Genomic DNA, 23,293 nt, shown 5'->3' with positions numbered 1-23,293 from the left:
GGAACGGTCAGTAAAAATATAAATTTACTGGGGGTTTCAAACAGTTAGTATGCACAACCTCACTCTTATCCCAACAATCCCGAATAAAATAATAACGAATTTTTTAACTAAACCAAATTTCCAGGTGTTTCTATGTCTTTGGCGTTTACCCTGTTCAATTAAAAGGGGTTTATGTTCAAACGTTTGGCTACTGAGCTTGTTTCTGTAGCTTTTCACATAAGTATAGAACACAAAAACTAACAAATAGGTTCACCCCAAGAACTTCAATGATTATGGACCCCTACTCTATCTGCAGACGAAGGAATACAATTCAAACTGACTTATCAAGCGAGTCGTTAATAGAACAGCAATTGCCGCCGTTGCAATATTACGGCATGTTACATTTTTTTCTTTTATCTCTCCGTCCTGACATTTGGCAAGACTACCAACTTGTAAATAAATGTCATTTACATGTGCAAGTAACTGAATGCACTAGTAGCTATGGCATCTTGTGGGTTTCTAACCAATGACCCATAACTTCGTCGGCAAACACTCTAAAACATGTACAACTGCAAATCTGAGTTAAATATGTGTATGCAAGTAAATATTCTTCAAGTGAAGTGAATGAATATTGTTTTATTGCGAATTCTTTTCAATAACAATCGAGCAGAAAAATGCGGCCATTATTTTATCCACAAAATAAACATACTCCTCTATGTCACTAGGTGGACTATGTTTCCTGACCACGCTGTGGAAGATGCCGCTGACAGTTTTCCCCTGCAGGTCTTGGATATCCGGCATCTGGGTATTCTCCGGCCATAAATCATCTATGTGGACTGAATGCCAACGGCCGCACTGTAGTGTAGATTTTAAACAAATTAATATATATTTGAATAAATCAAAGATGTTTTTGAATCAATAAAATAAATTGATATTTTAAAGTTATTATGCTTTAATAAATACATTACCTGCAATTTATGTGTCAGAAATCAGTTCTAATTTGAAAATACAAATAATTCTTATATTATAAACATGCGTTGCCATAAATTAGTCCTGGAAAATTCTTCCCAACCCTTTTAAAACACTTTAAGTGCAACAATGCGCCATTTCAGAATACTTTTTTAATAGATAATAATAAGCATTATAAGTGAGGTGTTTTAGAGCACAGTCGATATAAGATATATTAATTTAAAATCGTAAAACAAGGAATAAACGGCAACATTTCTCGGGGATTAATTGACATTGACTTCAAATAACTGCGCACCATGGCGGTAACGTCGGTAAACATACATGCATGCACTGTTTAGTGAAATGTATACAAAAAGCATTTAGAACGTCAATTTGCCCTCATAGTTAAAGTTTTAGATACATGTATGCAAGAAAATATTTTCTTATACGCATAAAGATACTGAAAACCTAGTGAAAACTATCCGCTACAGAAGATTTTCACAACTTTACCTGAAATCCTGTGAAGCATCCACCCGCCTTTCGAGGTAACTGTAGAATGAAGATGACATGCACTGGAGCTTGTAAAATTTCTCGTGCTTTTTCATATTCAGCCATAACAATGTAACGGGCACAAGCGATCAGGTTTGAATGAACATCACCGGAATCACATTGAACCAACATTAAGCTCTCGCCAGTTCCGGCTGTCTGCAAGTGTTGCCTGAAATGTGCACGATAAAACGCAACGTACATTCGTTACATGCTTCAATTAATTAATGAGCAAAAAAACTCACTGTGACATTTAGATTTATTTAATGTGATATTCATTGTTATTCAATACAATAACATTTTTTAATACACAAACTCCATCGTTTTGATCATTGCATGTACTTACTGAACTCTGTTTGTAAACTGTTGCTCTGTATCAAAGGAGGAAAGAGTCTCCAGAAGGATTATTCTGTCAACATCTATGCCAAGTTCTAAGCTGATATCTTGCTTATGAACTGACGCAAGTAGCTTGTTGTGAGTTGTCACCTGTGTAAAGAAATTATCTAGTATTCATTAAATACATGTTGTCGTATTTTTTAAAATATTTACAGCAGGGGAATTGTATGCAGAAAAACAATTGTCGCCTTGCACAACTCATCAAAATTTACGGCAAGTTTTATGTACCTACACATTTGCGTATTTTCCAGGGTAACATTAAAGTTTAGGTGAATGTCTAAAACAAATTATAACTTAAATAGTGACCTAGTTTTTGACTTCGTGTGTCAAACTAGTCATTGATTTTATCAAGGAAAACATTCTGATTAAGTTTCATAAATATATCACCAGACATATTTTCTAAGATTTGACCTAGTGACCTAGTTGATATCAAATTACCTAGTTTCATCGATAATATTCTGACAGTTTCATGAGTATTGGACAAAATATAATGTTACTAGTGTGTTCCAAACATTTTCATAAAATTTGACATAGTGAACTAGTTTTTAACCCCATGTGATTTACATTTACAAGGGGTAGATTTTATGAAGGGGGACATTCTGTCTAAGATTGAATATCATCTGACCAATCCGTAGCATGATATGGTTCCAGAAGAAAAATGTGAAGTACCGACGGAAGGACAAGGCAAAAATAATATCCCTCTTTCTGAAAACTTCTAATCGGTGGGGATTAACAAACTACTCTGCATTGATTTTTTTTACTAACAATTTGACACCGAATATCGGCCTTTTCACAATCGCCAAAAAACGCTAAAATTCCCAAAAATGTGAATAAAAATTCACAATTCCCAATAGCTACTTGTGAACAAAGTGTTTTTTTTTATTAAATCGGCGTCAAAACTCGTAAAAATTGTGTAAAACTTTGAAGATTTACGTGGAAATCGGCGATTGCGAATTCGCATACATATTGAATACCGAATGACGGCTTTTATTGATACCGATCAAGTAGACACAGGCCTAATGTAAAGCGCTGGCCGTAAAGCGCTCAGTCACGCGGAGCAAAATGACTCAGCCAAATTTTTAAACAATTTGAGATGTAAAGGCGAATTAATGTCTAAAACAATGTTTTTTATGAAGGATACCGAGTTTAATTTGATAGAAATAAGCATAAAACATGGCATTTCTACCTTATTAACATATAGTAGACCACCGTAAATCTTTTAGCATTCATCAATCACTTTCTGCTTTTAAATACACGGTTACTATCCTGTTATCAATTAAGTCTTTTCCATTAGTGCATTATCTATTCTAGTAAGTAGTTTAAGGTTTATCAGTCAAAACTGAACTTTGTTATACACGTGTATTTATCGATTTTGAATAAGAGTGTCACTTTAATAAATATGCAATTATCAAAATTTCACTGTTGTCTATTTTCATTTTATTGTCAATACAGACACTAAATCAGACTGTATGTACGAGTATAACACTATTGTATTTTAGAATTAGAATTTTAAGGTTTTAATTTTTCACAATTTGGAACTTAAACGCGCTAAAATTTCACAAAAGAAAAGGCATGAGCTGTTTCACAAAAAAGAGAAAAAAAATCACTGAGTCTCTGATTAAGTTGAAGAGCAATCATACCTGTGCAAATATTTGTTCAACTTTCTCTTGCTTCAGCTTCATTTGTAGGTATGAAATCAGGCTCCCATGTGCTTGTCGTTCATGGTAGTATGTCTGAAACCTCTGTTGTTGACGTTTGTCCAATTTGTTTCTTCGGACTACACTCTCCGGAGTTGCACACCAAAGTAGCAGCAGTTTGCCGGCTTCTAAAAGCTTTAACAATGAGAACGAAAGTTAGCATATAATTATATAATAATGTTATCAATTATAAATATGTATTACACAAATGTTTTATTGTTAGCCAATTGACCGAAAGTAAGTTCATCGTACTACTATCAGTACTCTCACATTGCTTTCTTTTTAACGAATTATAATTAGACTAATTAGACCAAATCTATTATCCAGTTTTGAAAAATGAAAACCGTACCATTAATGAATGTATAGATATTTATAAGAAAAACTACAGAAACAAGCTCAATAGTCAAAACTTTAAAAATAAACTTTACACACACTTACAATTATCGTTTGTGCCTTAATTCTTTTAAAAAGCAATGTTAATGTCTTTGAGAACTTGAAAACGGAAAGAAATTGAACCAAAATTGTATCAAACGTCCAGTAACAAAAATTCTTAAGAATACAATCGATTGTTGAACAAGACTTAATTGACGTCTTACTGACCTCGTCTCCTTCTTTATCTGGGTATTTTTGTGACACATCAAGTATAATAGCTGAACATGTATCCTTGTGGAAACCAATGAAAACGTCTTCTACTTTCATTACACGGTTGGAGCTTCTGAAAATAACACAATACTAGGCGTGTCCGTAAAGTTGTTGAAATATATTAATGTTAACGTAATAATACAACAAACGAAATCATTATAATATATAACATAATTATATGGATTAGTTGTGGCAGATTTCATGTTTTTGATATACTTTGAAATGAAGTCCAAAACTAATTTAGCATTTGAATAGTGCAATTGGTAAAATTTCTTAAGTGAATTTTTAGCACTTTATGAAAGGAGTTCATCTAAGCGAAATAACCATGAAAATTAATGGTCGGTGGTTACTCAAAACATTTGACCCCAGAACACAACTTGAACATGTTTTCTTCATTTGCATGATATGATCAATGTTAATAGACACACTTTAGACACTCCTACATCCCTAATATCTTACATCTATAGAACTTGTCATTTTTAAGGAGGACTATTTGTAAATATATTCCTTATAGAAGTCAATGTATATCAAGTGACCACAAGGGCGAGGCCAAGTTTGACCCCTGAGGCAAACACTAAATGATCTTGACCCACTGGACAATGCATGATATATGTAAAAGCTCTGGGCCTTGTAATTTCGAAGTGCTTTCACATTCATGGGAACAAATCCTGAATTGAAAACATGATTTTTTGAAATTGTGCAACCTAAGGATCATTCATGGAAAGTTTGACCGAGGTATAAAAGGAAACATCATTTGTATCAATTTTTGACGACAAACGGATGACCTCGAGCGGGTAACCCATCTACCACATTTTGCACATCCTTGAGCACTTTGTGCTCAAATATGCTTATAAAAAAAAAATAAGTGTCCGATTTAACAGAGTGATGAATGTACATTGAGACCTGCCTGTATGTATTGGAATAAGACCTGCCTGTATGTATTGGAATAAAGTCATGAGGCTGTTTATCTTTTGAAGTTTGATACATCTTTGTGTGATTTTATTAAATTTTCCTCTAATTTTACGGACAAACCTCATACTAAATAAATGAAACTACCGTATACTTGAAAGTTTGTTCCTTATTAAATTACGCCAAAGGCCGAACTATGTGTGCACACATTAACCTTTTATCATGTTTACCTTACAAATTCAGTAAAAAAAACCATAAGACTACAATGAAGGTTTACCTTCGATTGAAACTGTTGCCATCATTCTGACTGGCGAAGTCGTTGGCCCACTCTTCCAGCTCTAAAACAAGCTGTTGCTGTATGTCATTCAAAATGGTGTTCACTGTAAGGAAATGCTTTTCCAGGCGGTTTATTAACGGGATCGGGAATTTTTTGTACACCGTCTGTTTTTCAGCAACCACGATCAGCCTGAAAACAAATTAACTTTAAGCGTCTTCCTCTATCGTTTAAACCAATTTTGTTAGCAGAAGGAATCTGTCAAAGTTGTCATTTTTTTGTAATGTCTGACTTGTTGCCAACAGCGTGATGAGAATGGTCACTTTAATAATTTATGTTAAAGAACAAAATAGTTGTTTAAAAAATCATTATTAACATGACAAGACCCAAATATTGATCCACAATTAAGAATGTTACCTGAAGTTTCTATGAACAGGACACTTTACTCTGTGTGTCCCGAGTCCAAGGTCGACGTATCTCTCACCGCCAAAGTAGACATAGTACTGGTTGAGGGCATCATACAAACTCTCGTATAGGTTGTCAAGGTTGAGCAGAACAACGGTGTTCCCCGTTTCCATACAGACCTTGATCTTGTTGATGTTTCTACACACCTAAAATATTAATCAAGAAAATGTTAAACTAGACAATAAAATACAAATAGCAAATCTATAAACAAAAGTCTTAATTGTCAACACCAAAACAGTTGACCAATAATGAGATATATAATTGAAAATCTTTTAAAATCTCTCAAACATATCAGTGACAACTTTTCAACAGGTTTCAAATATGATATACCAAAATAATACAACAAGACGGCAAACGCCAACCCTCAAAAGTTGTTTGAGTTCTCTCATATGCACTAGGGTCATTACTCAAAAAAAATTAAAGCCAAAGTATAAAACTTGCTGAGCGAGTGCTTCTTCTTTTTTGGCAATATGTATACTTAGTAATATTTGAAGACCTTGAATAATTTCTAAAGGTAATAGCCAATGATAAATCTCTTTTCTTAAAAACAACATCAGAAAATAATCTTGAATAATTATATACCCGTATGCCTAAAGCCTCAGGATTAAACAAGAGATGTTTGTCAAACATTTTGCCCCCCTCCCTCCGAGCGCATGGATTTGCATGGACCGAAATGACAGCTGATTTGTCACTTACATTAGATGCCGTAGAGGCAGTTTTAAGATTATGACCATTCAAAGTGTGAGGAGAGAGTGTGTTATGACCAAGACCTTTGACTCTATGACCTCAAAATACAAAGGAGTCATCAGCTGGTCACCAAAAATCTAAATGTCAAGTTTGAGGGCCATGGGTGCAGGCATTGACAAGTTATCACACAGACAAGCTTTTTTTAGCTCAAGGTCACTGTGACCTTGACCTTTGACCCAATGACCCTAAAATCAAAAGGGGTCATATACAGGGAAGACACAACTCCAAGTCAAGTTTTAGGGCCATGGGTGCAGGCATTGTCGAGTTATCACTCGAAACATTTTCGCATTCAAGGTCACTGTGAACTTGACATTTGACCCAATGACTCCTTAAATCAATACGGGTCATCTCCTGGTAAGGCCCAACTTCCATGTCAAGTTTGATGATCATAGATTCAGGCATTGTTGAGATATCAACGGGAGAAGATTTGTTATTTTTTTTGCTTTAAAGGTTACTGTGACCTTGTCCTTGGCCCGATGACCCCCCAAAATCAAGAGGGGTCATCTACTGGTCAGGCCCAACACTCATGTCAAGTTTGATGACCATAGGTCCAGGAATTGTCAAGTTTGCTTTCAAGGTCACTGTGACCTTTGGCCCAATGACCCCCAAAAACAATAGGGGCCATCTACTGGTCAGGCCCAACCTACAAGTCAAGTTTGAGGGCCATGGGTGCAGGCATTGTCCAGTTATCACATGGACAACCTATTACCATTCAAGGTCACTGTGACCTTGACCTTTGGCCCGTAACCCCCCAAAACAATAGGGGTCATCTACTGGTCAGGCCTAACTTCCTAGTCCAGTTTGAGGGCCATGGGTTGAGGCATTGTTGAGTTATCACTCGGACAACCTTTTTACCATTCAATATCACTGTGACCTTGACCTTTGGCCCGATTACCCCCAAAATCAATAGGGGTCATCTACTAGTCAGGCCCAACTTCCTAGTCCAGTTTGAAGGCCATGGGTACAGGCATTGAAGAGTTATCACTCGGACACTTTTTTATCATTCAAGGTCATTGTGACTTTGACCTTCGGCCTGATGACCCCCAAAACAATAGGGGTCATCTACTGGTCAGGCCCAGCCTCAATGTCAAGTTTGATGATCATAGGTGTAGGCATTGTTGAGTTATCATTCGGACAAGCTTTAAAAATATTTTACCATTAAAGGTCACTGTGACCTTGACCTTTGACCTGATGAACCCTAAAATCAATAGGGGTCATCTACTGGTCAGTCCCAACCTTCATGTCAAGTTCGATGTCCATACTTCCAGGATTTGTTGAGTTATCACTCAGACAAGCTTTGGTCTAGCGACCGACCGACCGACCGGCATACCGACCGACATGTGCAAAGCAATATACCCCTCTTCTTCGCAGGGGGGCATAATAACTAGAGAAAAGGGTGAGTATATCATAGATAGAGTCTCATGTCTGATAAATTTTCGAGGTCCACGCAATGTTTTAGTAAAAAGATATGTGTGCAAAATACCAAGGAAATTCCGAACTGGATCATTAACTCACTACACGCTGATGAGGTAGATAAGTGGGCGGAACATAACGCTTTGCAAACAATACCTTAGGAGATGCCGGATAAATAACTAGAGCAATACCGAACATTTTCAAATTGAATTTCACATAAACAAATAAAGCTCCTATTTCTAAAATAAATGTGATGGAAGTAATTTCAAATGAAAAGATGTTGTTAAGTGAAAAATCGCAGATTTGTACTCGCTTATGTATTTTGTAAATTGCACTTTTTGTGTATGACGAAATAAAGTGTGGCAAATCATTGGGATTGTTAAAACTAAAATACCAAAAGCTGGAAACCTTCAGCAATGTTGATATTTGCTCAAGTATCGTTTTTTAATACTACATTTTTCATACAAGCGTAAGCAGCTTTGTTGTAGCGTTATTGGTTAATTGGCATTATCATGTGATTTTATCAATGTATGGTTAAGATGTCAAAATATCTGAAGATGTAATAAAAGTCCTGGTCATCTAGAGAGTCAGGTGTTGATAAACTAGGATTATTTTTTCTTGACTTTACTGACGTGGGTTCGCATTCCACTAAAACCAATATACTTATTTATACTACAACTGTTATGTTTCTGCAATGTCGATATCATAGAGTAAAATAATGATAAAATGAGTGTATTCAGATGCATAACTGGGGAAACTATTTAAACCCAAAATATGTATAAAGCTACATATAATTTTAAGAATTCAGAAAGTCACGTGATATGTAACTTTTGTAATGACTTTGTGCGCGCTTAATTTATTTTATACATAAGAAACTTTCAGTTTTGATGCATTTTGTAATTGCGATAAATGCATTTTTGGGGGGTTACAAATGTAAAGAAAAAAAGGTTGAACGAAGTCATTTGGATATACATTCAAAAAGTTAAGCTTACATCACTTAAACATATGGGACTTTAAATAACTACAATCCCAATACCTGTGTATATTCTTGATCACTCCTGAAACTGCTCCCAAAGATTGTGATTGGTCGTATCTCATTGCCCTTAGTTTGGAGGAGCTGCTGGATGATAGACAGCGCTCCAAAGTTTTCGGTCAGCAGAAGCATGTATCGACTTTCACTGCAAAGTGAATAGAATAGCAGTTACATAAGTAAATTTGGCATTAAGTGTGTCCAGCGGAATGCTCAGATCCTCAAGCAATTTAACACCAGCATGACAATCTACCGACTGCGCTAGCTTCGGGTTGCTCCTATCCAATAAACACTACATGTGCCTTTACTATTTAAACCAAAATGAACATAAAGAGTCAATCACCTTTTTGTTTTGTGCGTGTCGAATAAACAGGCCCGAATAAGACCATCAGGTGAACAGTCGGGGTCTCTTGTTCTGCGTCTCTTTAAAGATAATGTAAAGGTCATATGTAGAAAAGTGCTTATAAATTAGTTCATGGTTTTAAGCATAACAGGTTCAAGTCTCTTAATTTATTTAGACAAATGACTTGCTTATACTTGATTTTACATAACAAAAATGAAGTCTATCATGATAATCTATAGGATGACTTTTTGAAATAGTCCCCAAACTCTTAAAACAAAATGAGAAAAAAAAAAAATTCTACCAAACGGAAAATAGTGAGGTAAGCTTAAACCTGTTATAGGTACGTTAGATTGTTCAAGAACTTGAGGCAAGAAAAATGCAAGTAAATGCCAAACTCGCCAATTTATGTCAGCGAGTGATAATTCATTAATCACAATTGTCTTCTGGTTATTGACACGAGTAACGCGATTACATAAGTCAACTTAAAAATGGAAATATACCCCCGTCGTGCATGTAAGCACGCGTGTCAAATTCTTTCTGAAGAGTTCCTCTGGTTTTACTTGTTCCAATCCACCGAAATTGCGTCGTATAGCATGCAGCATTTCATACCATGTTGGTGGCTGGTGAGAATTCTCTACAAAGCTGTACACCATTTTTACCAAGCTGAAATTGTTAATTAAATCCCTTAACAAGTGAAATTATATGTACCCATTTTCTTACATGCTTTCGGGTGAAATATGTGGTATTTTCACTGCTGAATTTGGGATCCCATATTGCTCAATAAAAGCAAAGTAGACTTCAATACCTGGTATGCCTGGTTCAAGTTTGTGTAAAGAAAGTTGCCCAAAAGAAGTCATAACCATATGTGCTCATGCGACACCAATTAATAGGACATTTTTCTTAAATATTTACATAAAAAGAAACATTTTTGTTGAGTTTTTGTGAATATAAATATCTTAATTCACTAGTGATGACAGAAAAAATGTTTTCATTCTTAACTCAATCAGAAACAGACTGGCAGAGACATAAGATTTGTATTTAGTGTTAAAGTATTTACCTATAGAAGTCCCTTAATCCAAAAAACTCTCTCATTTCCTGTGTTGCCTGTGCAAACACTTCAAGGTAAGATATCGACAAAGGTTCTATCAAAGGCTCCATCAAGTGTCCTAAGTCTTCAGAACTCCCGCAGATACCACTGGAGTTGCAGAAACAAAACACTTTTCAACAAAGACTCAAGCAGAAGGAAAATATAAATATGGTGCTTATAAATAAATAGCAATTGTCATAATTATATGTGAAGATGATATCATTACACAAAATGTTACACATAATGTTATTTATAAAACGGTCAACTTTCAAATACTTGATAAAATACAAAAGAACAAAACTGGTTGTAAAATAAATATAAGAAACAAAACTATTTAAGAAATATTAGAGTACCGAGCACTGTTCTGGAGTTCCTCCAGGTCTGGGACCTCTCGCTGGACGAGAATTCCACGGTTCATTTTGGCTGGATCTAATGCCCAGTTAGATATCCCAATGAAGGCAACCTTGCGACAACAAAATACAGTTATTGTATGGCTTGTCAGTCAACAGCCCTAACATGTTTTCCTAGGTTTGGGAAACACCAGACGTGAACGTTGCCTGAGGCCACAAACTTTTCAGCAAGTGTTTCATAATATTATGCCTCACATAAATTTGTCCCTTCTTTATATATATAATCTCGATCAGTCCTTATATCACTGTATTTTGATGAAAATCCAGTTTTATGACGTCAGCGGTCCATATTATAATTTTGGCCGGTCCGGACCTCGCCAAAAAATGTAATATGGACCACTGACATCATAGATTGGTTAGTGCGGCTTGCTATTTTCACAATGGCGAAAATTTGTCGCTAGTAAACATTATCAGGTTTGTTAAATAAAACACATTTAAATCGCTTTAAAAATGTTGTCTTGTAATGAAAAGTGTCTGGTATAATATACATAAAGATATTTACAATTGTGTTTACTCATCAAAGCTATGTTGGGCCACAGTGACAATTGTTTGTCATAATTCCAATATGCACCATATCGCACGATTTTTGGAATACAAACATTATTATTACAAAATAATATAATCATTGATTTGAATTGCCAAATATTTAAAACTTTCCATCATAAAGGGTTTGTCATAGGTGCATCATTTTCTTTCTTTTCATTCACTGCATTCATAGTGTGAATCATTAAACTTTGCTAAATGTTTGAGTTCAATAAGGGTTCCGTTGTATTATGAAATGATACGCTATTTGGAAAATTGATTAATTAAACATCGTGTCAGGTACAATCAGGTACTTTTGTTAAGACGTCGTATTGGTGAAGTGAAATTTAGTATACTAAATGTGCAACCCATCGTCCTACTTGTAAACATGTATCCTACAATAATAATTATATATAATTCATCATAAAAGTTCAGTTTTGCTTCCTGAAATAATCCTTTAACTATAAAACACTCAAAACACAATTAATGCAAACATATGTCCAAAGGCCTAAAGTCGCGCAATGCGGCTCAGATAGTAAAGGAGTTATTCCAATGAAAATTCAAATGCTCAAAGGTTGATCCAGCATATAAGAGGGATGCTGAATTTTACAACCAACCTTCATAAATGGTTCTGGATCCTCATCTCCCTGGCAACCGTCTTCAAGAAGTGGGTGGAGTGTCTAAAAACAAGACGGCAACATTTATGGTGTTATTCTTCCATTGAGTTTATAAAGGTCCCAATTGAGTGACTTTTTTACCCATCTAGCAGAAGTGACGTGTCATCCACAAATTGAGATTATTATACTTTCAAGATATGTTCAATCCAACAATCCGCTCATTTCTCCATAGATGCCGCTTAATCTACCATCTTAAATCCATACTCAGGGTATATTTTTATCAAGCTTATACGTTATTTTTCAAAATCCGACAAAAATATAACACTTTTTAATGTTTTGTAATATCATATCATGTGGATTTGATAAATTTGTATATATGTTAGTAAATAAAGGTCAAAGAAGAGTTTTTAATACTTTAATTTTTCCTTTAGGAGTGAGATTCCATTTTTTTTCAGGTTTGTGATATTTGTTTTGCTTTTTTTTTAAAGAATCATAGAAGTTGAACATGTTCCTCATTTTCATTTTGTTTAATTTCCCTTGTACATGTACTATTTTTGTAACACCCTTACCAAAAAACAATTTCTTTAAATTATAAGCCTAAAGAAATGGAGATGGAATATTACATACCAAAATCACAGTTAAGTAACTTTTCTGACCAATCTGAGCAAACTGAGAAAAATTATTTTCAGTTTCTTCGATCTTAATTCCAATTATATTTCTATTTGGTCAGATTTTTGACGAAATTATTTCTGCACCAAGGAATTCCTTTAAGAATGCATAAAATAATAACATGACTCTGAGTGGTAGAAAGTTGTCTAATACTGAACAAAACGTTAAGCAATCTAAACAGTAAAATTGCTGAGTTGTTTCCAAAACACTTTGTGGTGGTCCTATTGCTTCCCTAAATATATGCACATGCTTTCCTTGGTTGTCCAAGGGGCACAACTCAGCCCTTGAACGATTCAGGAGCTATGGACAAAAAGGTTTTGCCACAATTCAGAACCGCTGAGGCAATCTATTTTTAAATATCATGTACCTTCAATGGCATTCTTGGGCTATCCTCAGCAAGCCCAACCTCATCCAAAACAACAGCTGACACAAATGTCTGCAGATCTTTATCCTTCTGGAACTGCGCGCATTGTCGAAACGTTCCAACAATGCCATCTGGGGTCGACAGAGGGCTACATTGGAACGATACCATCTGAACCTGCAATAGAAAATTGAATAATCACGCCCTAATTAAGTTAGTTTTGTATGCATATTACCAACACATAAGCACTTTCTTGCATTACATTAATATGTTGAAACTTTTCTGTTTGAGATGTAATTAAGTTTAATTACTGATATTAACTTAAAATGGTAAACCACCTGCTTTAGCAATTTGAACAAATCATGTTTAGCGCTGTTCCCTTGCATGGCATCTGAGACTATCGTCTTTGCCAATGACTTTGAACTTCCAGGTTTCCCGACAAGAAACAGGGGTATTCTGAGCTCGATACAAACAACCATCATGAAGACATTCTCCTTCAGAGCAGTATTTCGTGCAATGTTGTCCTCCAAAGACACATTGTCCAAAAAAATCTCCTGGCATCTATAAAGTGAAACACTCAATTACAGTTAAAAGTACAACAAATCACGCTATAATCCCAAACTTATTCCAAAGAATTTGGTACTCCAACGAAGCCAATGTCTTCAATATTCGTTTTGCTTCTTTCTTAAAGTTTGTATTATGGCAGTATGGTCTGAAAATTAATTCAATGTAGATACTACCGTTCAATTTCGTCCAATATCTGAGCTTCTCCGCCCTGTAGGTTGCATGGCTGGCGGAAATGCCCTGCAACAGCCTGTCTGTACTGTTGTCTCGTTTTCAAGCAGGCATGGTAACACACACCAATGGCCAGGATGAGAGCTCTCGTGATATTATTAAGTCCCTAAAATGTATGGTATGTTAAGCTTTGTTGATAATGTAATATGTAGGCAAAATACATACTTGTACATTTTTCAAATTAGAGGTTTAAGATTAACACTACTCCTAAAAACATTCCAATATTCCATCAAACAACGATTGGCTAAATCTCTTCTCAATTTGTTCAAAATTCAATGATAAGTAGCCAAATTACCTGCACTATATATATCTCCTCATTTTCTTCCTCCTCATCACTGTCATCCTGTTGGCGTTCTTCAACCCCGACCACCTTCCTGTCCATTTCCCCGAACAGCCAGCCCCTATCCTTACCCTGATCATAGAACCACGCCATCACTGTCAATACTCTCTCTACGTCCCGCAGTGACACAAAACTGCACTCATCCTACAGAAGAGGGAATGTTAAAATGTATATTGGGAGATGTCACCTGAAAATAATTGTTAAGCAAAAGATCAATACAAATTAATAGGCCATTGTGTATGTCAATCATATATCCGTGACCTATTGATGATGCGACACAAAGAAGTTGTGAAATGACACGTTGACATCACAATCAATCTTATGAAGTAATTACCCTTTGCGCCCTCATATAGTCTTGAGACACTGTCAAAACGCGGCTGACGACCTCGATCAAGTTTGGAATGTTTGGAAGTCTGTCATCATTTATCTGTAAGTGCAAAATTAAAGTTAATGTTAAATGGTACAACAAACAACAATGATGCCACTTATATTAAAACCAGCGCAATATCAGTCTGTTATGAAGCTAATAAATAATTTAGCAATGACAGTAGGCACGTACGTATCTCCGGACCATCTGCCTGATGTACAATTCCTCGATCTGTGTGTTGAGTTGTCCGAAGTCCCAGACCAGGGGCAGTAAACTTTGTGGGAGTGGTTGCACACGATACACCTAAAAAGTTTAAGGAAGACATTTCATTGATTGGAGCCGTACAAAACAGTGTGGATTGGCTTTGGAAAGTTGTATCCCTAGTTAAACAATAGGGCCATCCCAAATCCCAGTTAATGAGGACTTTGAATTTAAAGAACTGCTGTTGAAGTTTGCATAATTGACGACACTAGCAAGACTTTTAACAACGTGAAAATGATACTGATCATAATTTAGCAAACAATTAATAGACAATTATGACCTGAGAATGAATACTTTAATTACTATAAATATAACAAGAGGTCTTACAAGTCTCCTCATCGGTACACGCCCTAGTCTGTCAGTCGTCTCATCTGCATCAACATGATATCCAAGGCCAGCTTGCTCCAACTTTCTTATCAGTTCATCGGAATGCCTGCAAAAATATTACACTTTTTCAAATATTTCTCTTTTTGTATGAACTTGTGTGAAGATTTGTTACAACAAATTAATTATTCAATAACTTATTTCTTCTGATACGGCACATACAATATGGCAAATATGTGTATGCTTTTTAACTTAAATATGAAACACACTTAACTTTATATCTGTAGCACAAGGCCAGTGAAACAAGAGCTATCACTGAAGGTGATTAATACCCCCGAACGCCGCCCTAATATGAAATTGCAGTCAACTATTTGGAAAGCCAACCTATAAATGACTTTATCTTATGGACTATCGTCACTGTAATTTGCTAAAATAGTGTAATGATTCATGCACACTGAACTCCTCCTCATAGTGCTGTACCATTGTATTAAGTTTTATAACATTCCATCCGGTAGTTTTCAAGTTATGCTCCAGACAAGAAAAAAATAACAAAGGGCAATAACTCTGTAATTTGCTGAAATAGAATTGCGGTTCCTGTACACTGCACTTCCTCTCACTATGATCTATCACTGTATGAAGTTTTATTAAATTCTATCAAATAGTTTTCAAGTTATGCTCCAGACAAGAAAAAGTAACAAAGGCCAGTAACTCTGTAATTAGCTGAAATAGAGTTGCGGTTTCTGTACACTGCACTTCCTCTCATTATGATCTATCACTGTATGAAGCTTTCTTAAATTCCATCCAATAGTTTTCAAGTTATGCTCGGGACAAGAAAAAAGTATTAAAGGCCATAACTCTGTAATTAGCTAAAATAGAATTATGGTTCTTGTGCACTGCACTTCCTCTCATCGTGCTTTACCATTGTATGAAGTTTTAATAAATTCCATTTAGTTTGCAAGTTAATGCTTGAAAAAAAAATTACAGCAAAAAAACAAATAAAGGGCAATAACTCAGTAATTAGCTAAAGAAGAATAATGGTTCTTGAACACTGCACTTCCTCTCATTGTGCTTTATAATTGTATGAAGTTCCAATGAACTGCACTTCCTCTCATCGTGCTTTACCATTGTATGAAGTTTTAATAAATTCCATTTAGTTTGCAAGTTAATGCTTGAAAAAAAAATTACAGCAAAAAAAACAAATAAAGGGCAATAACTCAGTAATTTAGTTAATTTGGTTCTTGAACACTGCACTTCCTCTCATTGTGCTTTATAATTGTATGAAGTTCCAATGAATTCCATCGAGTACTTTTCAAGTTATACTCAGGACAAAAAAAGTAACAAAGGGCAATAACTCAGTAATTAGCAAGAAGAGAGTTATGGTTATTGTACACTGCACTTCCTCTCATTATGCTCTACCATTGTATGAAGTTTAATCCAATTCCATCCAGTAGTTTTTAAGTTATGCTCCGGACAAGGTAAATTGCGACGGACCGACCGACAAACCGACCACAGGGTGACTCCAATATATCCCCTTCAAACTTCGTTTGTCGGGGGTATAATTAATTAAATGGTAAACAATTGTAACCTCGATCTTACTTTCTGTAAGGATTGCATGCAGCCACAATTTTCAAATTTTCACATAGAGTCAGACGCTTTCCTGCAATCGATTTGTCACACATGATTTCCTTGATAAGTCCGATAGCTTCCGTTGTGTTAGCCTCGTCAAAAAACAATACTGTGTACATATGGCGGCCATATTTTTCAATATTCACTCTTGCAGCGATCTCCGCGTCGTTCACCTTTCGTTTAATATCTGCATTTGTTGTACCTCCATGCACCTATAAAACAAACAAAACTCAATTTAATCACACACAACCACAGTAAAATACAACAAACAGTAATTTGGAGAACAAAAGTAGCGAAATGGGGTAAAATTGCAGTCTGCAAATTTATATGAAAAATACCTTCATGAGTATCATGTTCTTTACATCTACACCTGGCGGTGACTGTAGTTCACACATAAACTTGATGAGGCGTGTTTTCCCACAACCTGTCTCACCCATGATTATCACAGGGATGTCACATCTGCAATGAATAACATAGTCAGGTGATAATTTGTTTAAAATATTAAACAGCGCATCGGACCATGTATTTTTATTAATAAAATTTATCAGTTAAACGACAGTTTGGTGTTACCTGAATCTCATAAAGATTGCCATGATTTTTTTCACATTGTCCGTGGTCAGTTCGTACGTGGAATCCGGGTCATGAGGAAAATCTACGCCCATAATGCTGCACAGCTTCATGATTTTCTGGTCTCTGAAAAAAGAATTCAAACATGTTTCTAAAAGCTTTGCACATGCCACAGTATCATAACACATTCATGTGTTCAGAAGGTGTGTTAGGCCTGGTAGTAAGAGCACTTACCCTGATAGCGAGGGTCAGTGATTCGAGCCCCAGTCTAGGCCAAACAAGGGAACGTGACTGTATATGTACTCAATATCCTACCTGTGTTTCTATCAAGATCATGTTCTCCTTGTTTCCTGTCCTAGAAATTCATGGGCGAATTCCAACTTGGCATGGGAGTATGTCAAGGTTTCGGTACCTAAACAGGTGTTGTGAAGGTGTGTAAGCGACCCGGTAACCCAGGCGGAAGAGCACTCACTTGTCAGCCAGGATCCCGGATTTGAACCCCAGTCTAGCTGTACATTTTATATACGAATCACATAATTACCTTGGCAATGCATCAAAGTCTTCCCTGATTGGTGCTTGATTTCGTACCAAGGAATCGTACAGGTTCTGGCCCATGATCCCCTGCTCCAGTATGCGGTTTGTTTGTTGGTCAACAAGGTTGCCAGTGTTCCGGTCGATATAGAACCCAAGGAACGTGAAAGAGAAACGGTCCGAATTGAAGAACAAGTATGGATGAGGGCTGAAACATAATAAGATTGGTAAAGTTATGTTTATTTTGTTCCAACTAAGATTCGTGTGCTGTACATGATAACATGAGTTTTAAAATAACAGTAGCACAAATACTTTGTTTTTCTTTGTTGGTCAAATGGCATAATTCAAGGAACCTTTAATCAAACTTGCTTATCATAATTTCATAGTCATTGAAACTGTGTGCACTAAATTTCTTGTTTATATATTGAAATGAATTTTAATTTTGGCTATTTTTTAGTGATCACATGAATATGATCAAACTTAAAAACAGACATCTGAATAATAACATTAGCCTTAAATGCTATCAATTTGTTACCTAGACTCCCAAGTTCGACGCATTTGATATAGCTCCAGCTGATCTTCATCCTCAGCTTCCATGGCACCTTGAGGAATCATTCCTGGGGATTCCTCACTCATGTTCAATGATCGTGTGGAAAAGTCCTAAGCATTCATGTTTCAAAATTGGTTATAAAAGTCACATGATCGAATACAAATGCAACATCAACACATGACTGTAAGTGCAAGTGCAAGTAGTTTAAAGTTTATAATTGTACAATTTAGGCCATTTATTAGTAGTACATGTATCTCTCAACTTACCCGAGACATCTGAATCAGAAACCTCAAGACAAATGTTGCAAATCCAGGAAGGTCCTCGGCTGCAGCAACAGAAACAAACTGGTTCTGTTCAAAGTCCACCAGCTGGGTGTTCAGGAACCAGACAAAGTGATGCAACTCCGACCAGGACGGGTCCCGCACCCCGCAATGCCTGCACAGTAAAGTTAAAATAACTGACACAATTTAAGACAAGTTAGAGTTAGTTAGAGTTATCAATGGATGTGATTATACCCCACTACACCATATTCCTGTTATTAGAAGTATCACTGGGAGTGATGTATGCTGATTGAATGCCATATGACGGTGAGAACGCATCAATTAAAGTAATGCTTCTTTTATATATAAATATGAACACTGGGGAATAAGTCATGAAATTTTCTTTTTAGATTTTAAAAGCATTGCGTACTTTTTATTTATTGACCAATCACAAAATATCGATTCTTATCTACAGTTTCACTCACTACCCTCAACACATATAAAGTTATTGAGGAAAGTAAGACCAATAGCACAACAAGGGCAGCCACAGACTGCCATATCTCCCGCCTAATTAGAACAGTATCAACTTCGCCTAATGACAAAAAATTACAATTAAACAATGGACAGCAAATACTGCACCCGAGCTCTGGGTCGTATGCACTGCATTCTTCTTAAATGAGACCTATAAGTAAATCAGTAAATACCACAACAAATATTCAAGCTAAGCTCCGGACAAAAATGAAAAAATACGCAAATTAACAAAGGGCAGTATGAAAATCATATTGCAGCCAGGGTTACGATTTATAAGCAGTGTACTTTCCTCAAGTAGATTTATCTGTATATCGAGTTTGACGTTAAACCCTCAAAGACTTTTCAAGTTATAATCTGGACTAACATTAAGAATAGAAAAAAAATAACAAGAATATATATATAATTATAACTAGCCCTGCCCCAGGCTTTCATGTTTTTGTTAATGAAGAAATTTGACAAAGGGTCAATGAAATTAATTTGTAATCAGGACAATAGTTTCTGAAGAGAAGATTTTCATTTTTATTCATTCATAGTGATTTTTTTCGAAATCGCGCCAGTTGCCATGGCAAGCATGCAGAGATCAACATTAAACAATTTTTAATGAAATATTCTGTAAGAAGATCACTTAAGGAATATTCATGTGAAGTTTGGGTGAAATTGACCAAATTTTTTAGGAGAACATTTTTAAAGGAAAATGTTGACGACGGACAGACAAACGCCGAACAAACAACCAATCACAATAGCCAACGCTGAGCAGTCAGATGATTTTAAAATAAACAAAGGGTAAAGACTAAGAAATAACTGCAGTCACAATTATGGTTCCCTACAACCCCTTCGTTTGTCACGGGTACAAATATTTCAAAGACCTTTCAAGTTCTTCTCCTGTCAAGAACCGGTAGAGAGAAATGAAAAAATAAGTATTCACATAATCAAAGGGCAATACTCAATATATAATACACAAGTAATGTTACTTTTGCACACAACTTTTCCGAAACACAGTTTATTTGTGTATGAAGTCAATACCTCAAAAACAAATGGAGTTATTGAGGAAAGTAGACTTGTCTTAGGACGGTCAGTTGGACAGACCTACGGGATGGATGGTAGGGACTAAGTGATTCTTGATAGCCAACAGCACTACGTGGTTTAGGAATAACAAAATATTAATCATAGTCCAAATATTAATGAAATCTTCAAGATGCAATATACTTGTTCATTTATATGCTGAAAATCCCAATATCACACGTTTCTACAAAAATACATGAAAGTTAATTGTTTTAATAAGGATTCAATTAACAGAATTGGTTCAGTAAAGATTCACAATACGATATGTTTATTGCATAAAACTATTAAACAAACATTATAAACAAATTAATCAATAAATGGAGAAAAGGTACACAAACACATTTTCTAAAGCTAATGGTTGAATTCATTGTTTTAACATCCTATTATAGTCAGTATGCGTATTCAGGTAAATGTATCAACAAATCTTCATGATTATATCAATTGTTTTTGCATTAATCAATATAAATAACGTAATTTCGAAATCAATTCAGATCAGCCTCTCTTATCTGGAGCTAGCAAAGAAAATATACTTTGCTAGATTGTAAAGGATCTTTTGGGGGGAGGAATTGAGAAGGTATCCGAATTTTTCAATGTTGGCCAATGGCAGAAGTATGACTTAAAGAACTTGCACCTTAAAGTTCCCTATATTTTGTGCATACAAAAAGAAAGTGGAACTCAGATTATACTTGATTCATGTTGCATGTGACACGAATTGTTTCATTTATATATGTATTAAGCACATCTATCCATCTCAATCGCTAGTTTATGAGCAGAAACTCGAAATCTTGAGAGAGCAATACGAAATTTATTTTCATGGATAATATGTAAGTATATTTCTCTATTGTTAGTGTGTTAAGATAAGGCGTATGTTCTTAAAATTGTAGAATTGTTGATGCCTGCGTAACAGCTTTGATAATATGTATCTAATATTCTCATTTTATTATATCCAACGTGTAATTATAAATAGCTTCTGTTAAGCAAATATCCGAGAAAACCATGGTCATTTAAAATAGTTTTGACTTGAGAGGCACAAGTTTTATTTCTATATGTTTTATTATTTGAATCATCTGCTCCTAATACTTGATAGGTCATTTTGATAAGACTGTTATCTTTTGAAGTAACTTTCTTTTTCCAGTACTAAATAAGATTGATTTTCCATTGTGTTGACATTGATACTCCACAAGTTCACCATACAAAGAATTTAGGTTTGTCGATTTGTTTTACGCTGACTTAATAGCGCAGAAATCTTACATCAATCATTTCTATGTCAGTGACTTGATGCATACCCTGAGCAGAAATTTAGTAATGAGCCCACTAAGGCGTTAAAGTTATATTTTCTGATGAATAAGACGTTCAGTGTTGTTTTTTCTGATAAATAAGACGTTCAGTGTTGTTTAATATATGGTATAGTTTATTTCATAAGGATGCATGTTAAGCGAGATGTTTTTGGGACCTATTTAAGTTACAGTTCTGGAACAAATTAATTCTCAATAAATGCCTGGTTGTAAATTTTAAGTTTATGTGCGTTTATCTACCATTTTAAAAGATCATAGCCTTTGTCAAGCTACATTAATATTTAGACCCCACATATTACATACAATCAATAATTATCCACGTCTTTAAGCATTAGACTTAATGATTCAGGCGATTTTGCAAAAAGATAAATATCATCAGCATTAAACAGTAAATATATTTGTGTCATCTCTAGTGATATCACCCCTGGTAAATTTGAATCAACATTATTTATTTAGTCGTTGATAAAGAACATCGCCAATACAGAAATGGGCAATGATTTGTTCAATAAAGATTTACGTCCAAAAAGTTATCAATGATTGGTTGAATGAAGATTCAATTAACAGAATTGGTCAATAATTGGTTCAAAACAAGATTCACATATCAAAATGGTTAATGATTGGTTCAGTACAGATTCATTTAACAAAAAATAACCAATGACTGGTTCAATAAAGATTTTTTTTAATTTGGAAGGTTAATGCCAAAAGGTACTAGCCAACAAATACTGAATATAGAAGACTGTAACTTTGGCCTAAATCATGTATTAAACTTAAGACAAGCACTACCTACCTTAGCAGGACATCCAGGCAGTTTTTAGGATCGCCTTCCGGCTCAGATGGTCTGACAGATTCCAGTGTTTGCCGCTGATCAAGCCTTAACAGGTACTGGAATGTTCGCTGGAATACAGGACTCCGAAACTGCTGTTCATCGAATAATTGGTCAGTCGGCATAAAATCTGAAATTGCGTTCAAAATAAAATAGCTTATATATCTTTAGAAAGTGTTATTGTGAACAATACCGTCTCTTTCTAAAACCAAGACAAGCTTTAGACTCACTATAATATATTCTAAAGCAATATAACACGCTGGGTTATATTCACAGAAAAATATTTGTGTTCTTAAATATTTCTAGTGTAATATGATTACTTATCTATTTTACTACACATGGTTTGAAAGGAACCAACCATGGACAGAATTTCTGTCAGAATATATTTGCAGGCTTTCATCAGGAGAGCGACAGGTTGAATCCGGAAATAATGTGAACACCGGATGTACGAAGCGTGCCTCTTCCTAAAAACATAGTAAATCAATGTAAAAATTATTTATTTTTACACATTATCAGTTGTTTTAATATACACATTTTTAAATTTCGCATCACAATAAACCCACTCTCAATGTTTGTTACTTTCAATAACCTATTTTGTACATACATTTGCATCTGTTGCTTGAACCATAATCGGCATTGCTTCTATGAGATACAAATCATGCTCGGATCTCCGCCAGACGTATCCCGACCTGTCCACCAAACAGTTGAGTATCAGCAAGTTGAACAACAGGTAGTCCACACCTTCCTGGACCTGCAATTTAGAACGACATGTACAATGCACCAACGGATACACTTAAAAAGTATCATTATGTTGTGGTAAGGTAGACATTATAAGTATATTTATGGTTCAGAATGTTACCTTATCTAAACAGGAATTTTATTAATTTGATATTGGAATTAATGTAC

The 23,293-nt window shown here is 35.3% G+C and overlaps 1 protein-coding gene across 3 annotated transcripts in view; it reads right to left on the bottom strand.

Annotated features, from left to right (window-relative positions):
* LOC128237277 (E3 ubiquitin-protein ligase rnf213-alpha-like) overlaps positions 1–23,293 on the bottom strand; it is a 136,364-nt gene that overhangs the window by 28,421 nt on the left and 84,650 nt on the right. For all 3 annotated transcript variants that reach the window (XM_052952649.1, XM_052952648.1, XM_052952650.1), the window contains exons 33-61: positions 22,992–23,138; positions 22,746–22,851; positions 22,352–22,517; positions 18,683–18,851; positions 18,402–18,526; positions 17,877–18,074; positions 17,339–17,461; positions 17,107–17,227; positions 16,739–16,980; positions 15,146–15,251; positions 14,750–14,860; positions 14,525–14,617; positions 14,146–14,334; positions 13,796–13,956; positions 13,394–13,616; positions 13,062–13,232; positions 12,026–12,088; positions 10,830–10,939; positions 10,447–10,584; positions 9,890–10,052; positions 9,390–9,469; positions 9,053–9,194; positions 5,809–6,002; positions 5,395–5,583; positions 4,167–4,281; positions 3,510–3,701; positions 1,820–1,959; positions 1,438–1,645; positions 689–834 (exon numbers count right to left, since the gene is read on the bottom strand). In XM_052952649.1, coding sequence (XP_052808609.1) covers positions 689–834; positions 1,438–1,645; positions 1,820–1,959; positions 3,510–3,701; positions 4,167–4,281; positions 5,395–5,583; positions 5,809–6,002; positions 9,053–9,194; positions 9,390–9,469; positions 9,890–10,052; positions 10,447–10,584; positions 10,830–10,939; positions 12,026–12,088; positions 13,062–13,232; positions 13,394–13,616; positions 13,796–13,956; positions 14,146–14,334; positions 14,525–14,617; positions 14,750–14,860; positions 15,146–15,251; positions 16,739–16,980; positions 17,107–17,227; positions 17,339–17,461; positions 17,877–18,074; positions 18,402–18,526; positions 18,683–18,851; positions 22,352–22,517; positions 22,746–22,851; positions 22,992–23,138 — 4,331 coding nt within the window. The remainder of the gene's footprint in view (positions 1–688; positions 835–1,437; positions 1,646–1,819; positions 1,960–3,509; positions 3,702–4,166; positions 4,282–5,394; positions 5,584–5,808; positions 6,003–9,052; positions 9,195–9,389; positions 9,470–9,889; positions 10,053–10,446; positions 10,585–10,829; positions 10,940–12,025; positions 12,089–13,061; positions 13,233–13,393; positions 13,617–13,795; positions 13,957–14,145; positions 14,335–14,524; positions 14,618–14,749; positions 14,861–15,145; positions 15,252–16,738; positions 16,981–17,106; positions 17,228–17,338; positions 17,462–17,876; positions 18,075–18,401; positions 18,527–18,682; positions 18,852–22,351; positions 22,518–22,745; positions 22,852–22,991; positions 23,139–23,293) is intronic.

Source organism: Mya arenaria, chromosome 6 (genome assembly GCF_026914265.1).
Source record: "Mya arenaria isolate MELC-2E11 chromosome 6, ASM2691426v1".
NCBI classification, from domain to species: domain Eukaryota; kingdom Metazoa; phylum Mollusca; class Bivalvia; order Myida; family Myidae; genus Mya; species Mya arenaria.
Note: the sequence above shows the minus strand (reverse complement) of the source record. Positions and strands in the feature narration are given on the sequence as shown.